This window comes from Hibiscus syriacus, unplaced genomic scaffold (genome assembly GCF_006381635.1).
Source record: "Hibiscus syriacus cultivar Baekdansim isolate YM2019G1 unplaced genomic scaffold, ASM638163v2 tig00111799_pilon, whole genome shotgun sequence".
Lineage (NCBI taxonomy): Eukaryota > Viridiplantae > Streptophyta > Magnoliopsida > Malvales > Malvaceae > Hibiscus > Hibiscus syriacus.
In genome coordinates this window covers 318,281-330,414 of record NW_024063183.1, presented here as the reverse complement: position 1 = coordinate 330,414, position 12,134 = coordinate 318,281, and the positions used below count along the sequence as shown (strand labels likewise).

The window sequence follows — 12,134 nt, the reverse complement described above, 5'->3', positions numbered from 1 at the left end:
CATTGAAAAATTATATAGAAATAAAATTATGTAAAAAAAATAGAGATGGGAAAGGATGTCATTGGATATAGGAACGGATGTCGCCGGAGAGAGTGATAGATGAAGATGAAATGAGTTGCGATTTAGGGATTTAGGTTATGAGTTGTTGTTGTTGCGTTATTATATACCCAAAACATTTGTGTTGTGAAACTAAAACCTGTTGCGAAATTAAATTCGCGTTGCAAATTTGAAATTCAGTTGCGATTTACAAAGTCGCGTTGCGAATTTGACTTCTGTGTTGCGATTTACATATTCACGTTGCGAAATTGGAAACTGGGTTGCGAAATTGGAAACTGGGTTGCGAAATTGGAATTCGCATTGCGAATTTGAGATAGCGTTGTGAATTTGTTGGTCATTTTGGCAAATCCAAAAAAAAGTTGGTTAAATTCGTATATTATAAGGCATTTTTTGTTACTGAGGTTATTTTCTCTATTATTTATTAGCACTCCTTTTCATACGTAGCAAGAGCGAGCAATGCAAAGAAGCTAGCAACCAATATTTATCTATTTTACTTGTTCATCTTGAATTGGTCTTATTCATATCTCTTTCTATTAATTTTTCAATTTAATAGTTACACAAATGAAATAATATTCTCTGTTATGCCACAGAAATTCAAACAAAATGTATGACAAGCAATTGCAAAGTAATGATATCCACCCCTCATTTTATAAATTCCTAGAAACCATAGCATGTAACAGCGATCAAAATGGCAATGGTCAATCCTGTCCTTGCCCACCAAAACATTGCTCATGCCACAACCAACGAATCTCCTCCATTCGGTATTTCAGAGAATAATAATAATAAAATTAGTGTCATGCGTTGTAAGACATTCTCAACTCATCTATTAATTTTATTTATAGATAGAATCAGTTACCAAATTGAGACTTGGTGAAGGTGCTGGTGTTGTGTCATGTGTAGTTGGCACTGTATGAGGTGCTGGAGGGCTTGGAACCATTGGTGCAGGGTGCTTCCTGTGTCTGCGCCTGTGCCTGTGCTTGTGCTTGTAGGGAGCCGGTGCAGGAGCCGGTGGCAAAATAAATGCAGGTACTGGTGCTGAGGGCAGCTTTGCCGGGGCAGGTGCTGGTGGTTTTTGGGCTGGTGCAGGAGATGATATTGGTTGGGGTGGGATTTCTGGTGGTTGAGTTGGATCTGTGGTTGGAGGATTTTGTGGCGGTTGTGGGGGTGGTGTTTGAGGAGGTGGGACGGTTGGGCTTGTAGCTGGTGCAACTTGGGGAAGGGGGTTGGTTACAGGTGGTTGTGCTGGTGCGGTTGGTGTGGTGGTAGGCGGAGGCGTTGCTGTTGAAGGGGGTGGTGAAGTTGAGGGTGGAGGTGCTGCTGTTGAAGTAGGTGGTGAAGTTGAGGGAGGAGGTGCTGCCGTTGGCGGGGGTGGTGAAGTTGAGGGAGGAGGGGTTGCTGTTGAGGGTGGAGGAGCAGTGGTGGTTGGAGTAGTGGAAGGTGAGGCAACCGGTGATTGTGATTTTGTAATGGCTAGTTGAAAGGTGAGACTAGTTACAATGAGAGCCCAAAACATAGAAGCCATTTTTGTTTGATATGGGAATTGCATTTGCAGGGGAGAATATATACAAACAATAAACAGAGGAATAGTTGTAGTGTTTTGGAAGTAATAGGGAAAACTGATTGGTAAAAGGTCGGAGGGAGAGAAGTTCATTTGAAACTAACGTCCCTTCTACCAATGATTCGGGTTTGGCTGCATAATCCATCTCAGCAAAGCAATGGAGCGCAATGAAAGCCGAAGGACGCAAAGGCCAATCTCAACAAACTTGAGCACCGCTAAGCAGTCCCCAATTAAGTTTTAAAGCCCTGCCCCTTTCAAACTAAATATACTAACCCCTTTTAGCGTCGGTACAAAAGCGCGGTTCATAAATCCCCTCCTTCCTATAACTGCAAAAACCATTTTTTAAAACTATTTTGAATGGAGAAAACTTTATTCTGCATTGTATTTTTTATTATTCAAATGGAAATGGACCATCTCACACACATGATATGCAAATGAATAATTAGCATTATTATTCAAATCAACCATTTGGTCAGAATATCTCAAAATGACTTTTGCAGCTGACATTGTACTTCCTCTATTTCCAAACATGCTAATGAAATCACTTTGCATTTTTACAACAAATTAAAAGCTCTCTGATAAACTTAACACAAGCACATATTACCAGCCAAGTTATGCTTGCCTTTCCACCTCCAGGTTCCCAAGCCTTGGTTAGCATGCTGTGTATCCTGATGAAGCAAGTTTGGGCTATGGATACTATATTCTATACTAATCCATTTTGTCAATTTGAACGTTTTGTCTTGTCTGTCAATAGTGATTTTCTCCTTGAATTTATCTCTTTGGCCCAACTTTTGCCAATCTCTGAATTTTCCTGAAAAAATCACAGGGAAGCATAAGTGCGTGCATAAGAACTGAAAGTAAGATCAAAAAACATATCCATGGTTTCCCTTATTATATCCTACTTCTACCTTCTGTTGAAAGGAAAATTTCATCCAGCACCTTTCCAAGCTCTGCAATAGTATCATAATATCAAATAATAAATTTAGATAATTATATAGAAAATTTTCTCAAGACCTTTCACATTTTTAACCATAAATAAACAAAACCCCTTACCCATTTCATATTCCAGTGCTTGCAGAATCAATTCAACCTGGTTGTGAACACATAAATTCAATAAAATAGAGGAAAGGGTAATAGTTATATATTTATATATGCGGGTGAGGGATAGACAACACATAAATAAGCACAGTTCCACATCATTAACACAATCACAATCAGTGATCATGTTGCGTTTGCATCAGAGAAAAAATACAAGGTAATAATCTATGAGAATTTCTAGGTTCATGTATTGACTATTTTGCCCCCAACCTCCATTTGCTTTCTTCTACCACCCTCATCCAGAAGAAGGTTGTTAAAAACCAAACTTGTGAACATATAGTCAGCCGGACTTTACAGCCCGAAGAATGATCATCCCAAATGCATCTTATAAATATAGCATATAGCATTATCAAAAATCAAGTTCCAAGAGAGAGAGATTCATAGAAATGTCATATCCAATTAACACTTAAAACAATTAATAACTAGCAAACTACGAAATTGATAAAACAATTAACAACTAGCAAACTACGAAATTGAACTTTCAACAAAAATTATCACTGCAATTGTGTGAGAGCATGCACAAACAAATGAATTCCATCACATAACACCTTGTCGAAATCTTTCACAAGGTTAGCTTCCAGAGAAGCATTATTTTCATATTCTGCCCACAGTTCTTGGATCTCCTCAGCTGCAGATAAAAAAATACCAAATTAACATGAACAGATGCAACAAATAAACAGTTTAGCAACTCAAAATTCCCAAATATAATATTGGCTACGAAGTACCTCCCATTCCTCCACCCAGAATTTTGCACATTTCAGTTATCGCTGCTTCTGCTTTTTTCTTCTTTAGGCACACCACAAGATGGTGTTATATCTCCAACAATAGCTGTCAAAAGTGAAAATCTGAACTCAAAACTCAAACTGTAAGTTGCATAGTGTGTGTATGAGCAGGCAACATGTGCATCGAAATATGGCATCAGATATGTGGTTGCTCAACATGCGCTCCAATCCACCCATATAAAAAAAAACATTGACTTAAGAAAATTAACAAGATGGTTCTAAAAGTTCAACATTGTCAACTATCTAGATTATCAAAGTAAAAACTTCTATGGTACCTATTACCTAACTCATAGACTTCCATTCCTTTGAGGTAAACAACTTCTGTACCATTGCTGATTTTAAATCATAAATATTTGTATAGAACGGCTATTCCAAATTTCATGTACACTAATGATTATGATGAAAGATACAGACATAGGAGAGTACCTTCTGCAATATCATGAACAATTGCTATCTTGATACACCTGCAAAAGTCACAAGGAAAAAGACAGAGCTTACCTAAACAACATTCGACAAAAACAGAAAGCAAATAAAAGTTCCAAAAAAGAAATAAGTAAGGATAGAAAATCACATATGATATGATATGATATGATATGAGAGTGAACCTTTCTCTATTCACACCAGGAAGGTCACTGGCGATCAAAGCCATCAACGCCATGCGAAACATATGGTCAGCAACTGATTCAGGACCCTTTATCCCATGATTGATCCAGCCCTTCCTTTTCGTGGTCTATGGGATAAAAAGTAATCAGTAACTATAATCTTTTATTCCCTGCACGATTAAACTGGAAAGTGGAAACTACGGGATAGAAAGGTGGGTTTAAGCAAAGATAACACAGTTATTAGAAGATTTTTCTAATTTTTGGCTCATCAGCCATATTTGTTCACTCTTAGTTGGTATCTAAACAGCTAATAGTGCAATTAAATTATTGAGTAGCTTTAAATCTTTACTCAAAACGCCTTTAATTACACTAGTAAAGTTGATGGAAATTAGAGACTACAAGGAAATAGAAAGGAACGGTACAAATTTCCGTTATCATTTATACCTTGAGCCTGTGGCACAAAGTGAGAAAATCAATGGATGAAGTCGTCGGCGAATCGGTCTCAGTCGTAATGACGGATTTGCCAGAACAAGGTTTGTTAGAATGGACAGAGACGATCCTCAGTGTCGGAGGTCTGGAAGAGTAAAGGGGTCGAAAGGAGTATGCGCGGGACATGAAAACGACAGGCGAGCGGTGGTGTGCGACGCTAAATAACGGAGGCGCGCAGTGCGTACAAGTATTAGAAGCCATTGCGTAAGTTGGGGGGGGGGGCGCAGGGCAGGTCGTGCGCCGGAAATTTAAAGCTTTGGACTTAGTTGGGTTTGCGGGTATTGATGGGGACCGATAAACGAGGTCCGATTTGGTTGGGCTACCGATCAACTTTGGTCTTAATGCGAAAACTCAGGCTTTCTTCACACTTTCTCACTTTACTACGTTTAACGGATCCCATCTATTGACCCTTCTAGAAGGAAAAAATTAATAAAGGCCGTAGAAACCGAGACCTTTAATATTATATATATTTTTATTCTGAATCATTTTAATATGGATAAATTACACCATTCCCCACTAAACTTTACTCTCTTCTATTGTACTCATCATATTTTCAATTTTTCTAATCTGCTCACCAAACTTTACATATTGAATCATTTTGCTCACTCTATCGTTAACTTTTTAACGGTGTTATGATATGGTACAAGCATAAAAAAGAGTCATTTTGAAAAACTCAAATATACACCAAAACAACATCGTTTAAAATCCTCTTCTTTCCCTCATTTTCACTCTACTTTGCAAATAAGGTGACCAGTTATCGTGGCTAGTCACCACATCATTTTTCATTCCAGCCACCGTCTATCATCATTGATGATGGTCGTTCGATCTCAAAATTCATAGGTCAATTCGTCTCGACCCCCTAAGTCTGAATCTGGTATTTGTTTAACAAAAAATGTCCCAAAATTCATGATTATCGAATGAAACGTTTCGATTTCCTCAATTTCAATCTCCAATTCATGGACTTCAGAGCAAGTTTCGACAAAATGGAGGTCGCATTTGGACTCAAGGTGTCCAGGCGAAGCGACCCATGAAATTTGGGACCAAACGGCCACCCTCTACAGCGGTCGACGATGGCATCCGATCACCTTTTATTTTATAGTTGGATGAGTAAAATAGGAAAGAGAGTAAACTTTACTGAGAAACGATGTAATTTACCTTTTATATTTTTAATTATTTTATATTTAATAAAAAAATTGCACGTTATCACAACGTTAGAGAGATAATATATGAGTGAGCAAAATGATCCATTCTGTAAAGTTTAGTGAGCAAATTAGGAAAAAATGAAAGTACGGTGAGTAAAATAGGGGAGAAAGAGAGAGTAAAGTTGAGTGAGGAACGATATAATTTACCCTTTTAATATTTAAATTTAAATTATTATTCTCGAATCAAGATGATTTGAAATTCATATTTCGGGACAAGTTTATGGTGGATGAAAAATCACAATTTTTTAGTTGAGAGTCAAATAAATCTTTATTTTTCAAGTAGGGATCCAAGCAACCAAAAATCAAACTCATCCCATTTTACTTTGCTGTCATCCCTAAACCATATTCTAATGAATAATATAGATAGAGAAGATCAGGGAGGTACGCATGATTTTATATTTGAAGATGAATTTGAACTTATAAAATTTCAGGGGACGAACTTGAACTTATAAAATTTTATGGCGCAAAAACATATTTTCTATAAAAAATACATAATTTTTAAAAAAAAAATATATGATAATTTTGAATTTTCAAAGAGTTGCGATCATCCCACCTAGGTCCGAGAAGATCAAGCATGGGTTTCACTCCATTGTCTTTGGCCTCTCCTTATCCTATATGTATTCATAAAAGTTGGCACCAAAAATAAAATATTCCAACATGGATCATTAGTAGAGGGTGTTAGCCAAATTGGTAGTAGTCATACATATACCAAAACCAAAATCTGGCCAAACAATTGAGTTGCAATTCTTTAGGTTTAGGGTGAATGCATGCACAGATGTTTAAATTACACTCAAACCAATCACGTTGAATTCAAAAGCATACTTAGTTTGTATGCGCGGCTGAAATGAAGATTTCCTAACACACATACACACTTCACATCGGATGAAAGCTTGAAGAAATTAAGACATATTCATGATAACAAAATGTTGTGTCTTAATCCAGCTAACCTTATATATCACTGTCCAAAACAACAAAGCTTATCTCATTTGGGTAAACGCCTTTGTTGTTGGGAAAGCTTATACCATAAGAATTTCAAACTTGTGCAAGATATGGATTCTTTTAATCTGTTTCAAAACAATATTAATACGTGTGCATGTGAAAAGTACAAAGAGGAACCAGACTTAAAACCTACCCTCCTACATTTTATCGGAAGGAAAGAGTATGTATTAAGTTAAGGACTCGATAAGATTCAGTCATATTTGGCTGCTCTTTTTTGTCTAACATAGATCTCAACTTGTGTACTGCACAGTTTGATTCTTTCAAGAAAAACTCCGTTCCTGTTGCAATGTTCATAGTTCCCTACATATTATTTACCAAGATTTTAAATTTCAAATAATTATTTAATGCACTAATAATAATAACGAAGCTTTCTAATTACATATAAAATTAAAAAAAAAATCGTAATATGTTTCTTATTAAAAATACTACAATTTTAACCAGTCTCTAGAGTTAACAAACTCTTACCCCTTTAATATATTCTGTATTATCCTAGAAAGAGAAAAACAATCTATCCTGATTCACAACATCTTCAAAGATTTTGTTAATAGACAAAAGAGTCAAAAATAGCAGGCTTGTTTAAATTCACGTGACTTAAGTGATTACAATGGTCATTAGACTTTAAAACTTGGAATTATTTTCTTTCGTTTTCTTTTGAAAAAAATGAAGTTTTAAAATGTTATCAATTTAGTTACCATCACATCCAAATAAAACATATTAGTATATCATTACAAATAAACATTCTTTTAAGTTAAATGAGTACTGAAATTAATTATATTAATTATAAATAAATTATAATTGATATATTAGTATCATATTCTAAATTTAAACATATTTATAATATTAATTAAATAAATTGATAAGTAATTAGATCATGATCAATTAATTAATTTTTTAACCCATCTTTTAAGAATGGATGGACTCATCAAGTGACTTCAGTGGTCAAAGGGAGTATTATTCTCTCTAAATGTCTTGAGTTCGAACAGCTGCATCTACAAGGTACATGTGTTGTTAATAGTCAACTTAATAATAACTTGAACATTAAGTGACTCAATTACATATTTTTTATTTAATTGATTAAATTGATAACACCCCCAAAAATTAAGTGACCATTTGGGTAGTTTACCCAAGAAGCAAATGGAACCCTGTTTCAAGGCCCCCAAGATACCTTCATACCATCTTATTGGTGGAGAAAAAGAGAATAATATCATGGCCATGGAATATAGTAGATAATAATAATATTGTATATTTTCATTGCTTTTACATTTTTTCCACGAATAAACTCAAGAATTTAAGAACTTAAAATATAGGTACCAGATCCAGTAACTGAAGAATTTGAAGTTCTCCTTTTTCATCCATTACTTGTGGCATTATTGCAGTTATTAGGCATAGGGACACTGCAAATCAACAAAACTGAAAAAGTACACGAGGAATCATAGAAAACAAGGTCGAAGTAAATAAGTGGACTTAATATGTTTATTATTTTTTTTCAATTATATTTTCGTTAGTTTAAAGATGAAAATAATATTTTTAAAAGTAAACTATAAAAGAATACATTAATGAACTTTAGTGATTAAAAAAATATTATTTTCTTTGGAGCTCTCGAGACGTCTACAGGATACTTACATTGTTAATAACCAATAAAAATTATAAACAAATACTACTTTATAATAATTCTAAACTATTAGAAAAATTAATAATAAAAATATCATAAACATCAGAGTATTGTTAATTTTTTTGGAGTGTTGAAAATTATGCTGCGAAAATAATGGGCCACTTTTTTCACTTAAATTTCAATGTCAGATTATTAGTAAGCAAATTGAGTACGAAGTAAACAGTAGTAATCTTAATAGATATATATATTTAAGTCAATGTTTGGACCGTTGCTTACGTAGACACTCGTTTTTTACCCAAGTTTTAATTTATTATTAATTTATTATTAACTTATTATTATTATTGTAACCCCTAGACCCGGCCTATGCGTTTCGACTAAGTCTAGTGGATCACATTATGATTATTAAAGACATTTTCCGAAACCGTTATTCCATCAATATAAAATCACATTATAAATAACATGAAATTATAAACAAATTATACTATCAAAATCCAACTCGTAAATATAGTACCAATAAATAATAATTTAATTTAAAACATGTCATCAAATTCAAAATCACAATAAACCGAGCAATAATAACGAAAGAGTCATCATTATAAAATCTGATATTTTAAAATAAGGTCCATGTCACCAAAATAAAGTCAATTTGCAAGATAAAAACATTACAATCTGATTTACTTCAAGATATATGTTGATCCTCCAAGTGCTCGAACCGAGGTATCTAACCAACAGTATCTGAAAGGGGAAAACATTTTCAAAAGGTGAGCTAGGCTCAGTGTGTTCCAACATTTCCATAAAATCACAATAGGTACAAATCATAGTCCAGTAATCTCACAAATTCGTAAAAGAGTTTAACTTTTGAAAATCATAGTTTAAACCCTTTTCTGGTACACCATCAATAGTTCCCAAAATTATTTTCCATATAGCTTACTTTATGCACATAGCAAAAAGAAAGCCGACTTAAGGATAGGCTCTGAAGCTTGTATCCTTAAGCCCTAGTCAATAAGCCCATATAGCTTACCCTAAGCACACAGCTAAGGAAAGCCGACCTAATGAAACATCTTGGGGCCCTCAAGAGTCACATTAGGCCCAGTTAGCTTGATCAGAGCTATTCCATCGTAATTCAATTCCAAAATTCAATTGCACCATGACATAAATTCCATAAATCCAAAAACATGGTAATCATATACCATTTCAAAACAAAAATTAGATAGCAGCCATATTCCATAAATTGTCACATTAAATTGGTGCATCCATAAAACAATAACCAATGAATTCGGTTTACCACATATTAAAACCAATAAAACAGTTCAATAATAAGTAGGGAACACACCTCGACAATAGGTTCAAATAGCAAATCTACTGATTGCTGGTTTCACCACGCTCTGCTACAGTTTTTGAACGGGTGAATACTGGCACACGTGGTTTAACTGATCTAGAAGAGCTGGGTCGAGCTGTCGAATAATCCGGAGAGTCTCTTGTACCTTCAAACAATAATATTTATCAGTCTCAAATCCTATTTAATTGTTCAAAGCTAAACTTCTTAAGTACATAAGCATTTTTCGGGTTTGACTATTAATTTGGGATATTTTGAGTCTGAATTTGGCCAAACGGATTGCGGAATCGGAATCAGGGCGTCGAAAAACATAAAGTATGACTTTCCAAAAATTCAAATTCTTGGTCAAAGTCAAAGTCAACCATTTTGACCATCGATTTGGAGACCTTCGGGTTTGAATTTGATGAAACAGACCACGGAAACGGATTCGGCACGTCGAAAACTATCAGGATAGGTATACTCGGAAAAGATTAATGATCGTTTAATAGCCGGTCAAAGTAGGTCAAAGTTATGGTCAAATGAAGTCAACAAACTGTTGAACATTTTACACAAATAGCACCCTTTTTAAAATAATCACCAAAATAGCACCCATTTCGAATTAATTACCAGAATAACACCAAAATTGAATTATTTACCAGAAGAGCACCGGTCAACGGTCAACGATCGGGTCGGGTCAACGGGTCCGGTCGTGACCGGTCAAACCCTTAAGAAAACCGGTTGAACCGGTCACTCACTCGCCCAACGGCGGCGCGTGTGGCGCGTGAGGTGTCCTCCGGGGCTCTAAAAATTACGAAAAAATTTCTAAAAATTATTTTGAGCGTTTTCGAGATACTTACAAAGCTCGGTTCAAATTTTTGAACGTCGGAGAGCTCGTATTCATCAAATCGGGAAGTTTGACCGGTTCACCTCCCCACGTGCCGCCTCCGCCGAAGAAAAAGGGGAACACCGGTGGACTCGGAACCGCACAAGGAACACGATGGTGCGGGAGGTGTCGTAAATGGAGCAACGATCAGCGGTGAATTTAAGATTTTCTCGGCGATAGAGCTAACAAAAACGTCGCTACTTTGATTGGAAATTCCTGACGTTTGGCCGCGTTTCGCTTCAATTAATTTGAAGGGTTTTTTCCTCGCTCGATGATGAGCACAACGGTGGTTTCAAAACAACGATCGGAATTCGGACGGCGTCGAAATCGGAGTTGGAAACTGCGTATGGGAAAGGAAAATTGGGAGCATTTTGGTTCTGAAAATCAGAACCAAATGCACGCTTATAATCAAAGCTGCCGACAGTTTTAGGGTAAATTCAAGGCTTGGTCCTTGGATTTCCTTCACTTCTAAAATGGCCTATAAACTCTCAAAAATTTTGATATAGTCACCAACAATTTACCAATTTTCACAATTAACCTCCAATTTCAATTAATTATTATTTTATAAATATTCGGGTTGTTACAATTCTCCCCCTCTACAAGAAATTTCGTCCTCGAAATTTACCTTATGAGAACAATTGAGGAAACTGAGCCTCCATTGACTCCAATATCTCCCAAGTAGCTTCTGAGGGGCCTCGATTACTCCATTGAACTTTGACCATTGGAATGCGCCTATTCCGAAGAACTCTCTCATATCTGTCTAAGATATGAATGGGCTCTTCCTCATATGAAAAATCAGGTCTGAGCTCTATTTCCTCAACCTGAATGATGTGACTTGGATCTGGACGGTATTGCCTTAACATAGACACATGAAAAACATCATGAATACGACTAAGATGGGAAGGCAACTCGATCTGATAAGCAACAGGTCCAACTTTCTTTAAAATACGATACGACCCAATAAATCGCGGACTCAGTTTACCCTTACGTCCAAATCTCAATACTTTCTTCCAGGGTGAAACTTTTAAAAAGACCTGATCTCCAACCTCAAACTGTATATCCTTCCTCCTTTGATCTGCATAAGATTTCTGCCTATCAAATGCCTCTTTCAGATGGTCACGGATTAATCTGACTGTGTCCTCCGTCTCACGCACTAACTCAGGTCACAACGTTTTCCTATCATGTAACTCAGTCCAACAGATCGGAGTGCGACATTTACACCCATAGAGTGCTTCATAAGGTGCCATACGAATGCTGGTCTGATAACTGTTATTGTAAGCAAATTCAGCCAACGGCAAAAAGTTCTCCCAACTACCATGAAAATCGATTACGCAACCCCGCAACATATCCTCCAGAATCTGAATCACTCTCTCAGATTAACCATCAGTTTGTGGATGAAAGGATGTACTATAATCCAATCTTGTTCCCAAAGCCGTATGTAGCGCCTTCCAAAATCTCGAAGTAAATCTTGGATCTCGATCAGAAATAATAGACAATGGAACACCATGTAATCGTACAATCTCTGAAATATACAATC

General features: G+C 35.9%; 1 protein-coding gene and 1 pseudogene across 1 annotated transcript; both read right to left on the bottom strand.

Annotated features, from left to right (window-relative positions):
* Positions 1-516: 516 nt before the first annotated feature.
* Positions 517-1,623, bottom strand: LOC120170947 (lysine-rich arabinogalactan protein 19-like). Its single transcript, XM_039178778.1, has 2 exons — positions 915-1,623; positions 517-817 (listed from the first exon to the last, which is right to left on the bottom strand). Exons 1-2 carry the CDS (start codon positions 1,601-1,603, stop codon positions 787-789), a joined length of 720 nt encoding a protein of 239 aa, XP_039034709.1. The 5' UTR covers positions 1,604-1,623; the 3' UTR covers positions 517-786.
* A 517-nt stretch (positions 1,624-2,140) lies between these two features.
* LOC120170946 lies at positions 2,141-4,946 on the bottom strand (annotated as a pseudogene).
* Between the last annotated feature and the right edge of the window lie 7,188 nt (positions 4,947-12,134).

What these genes read in the sequence shown, in the direction of transcription:
- LOC120170947 (XM_039178778.1), bottom strand. Translation starts at nt 1,603, where the DNA reads ATGCAATTCCCATATCAAACAAAAATGGCTTCTATGTTTTGGGCTCTC. An exon ending in CCTTCACCAAGTCTCAATTT is followed by an intron (nt 818 to 914) that starts GGTAACTGATTC and finishes CTCTGAAATACC; the next exon opens with GAATGGAGGAGATTCGTTGG.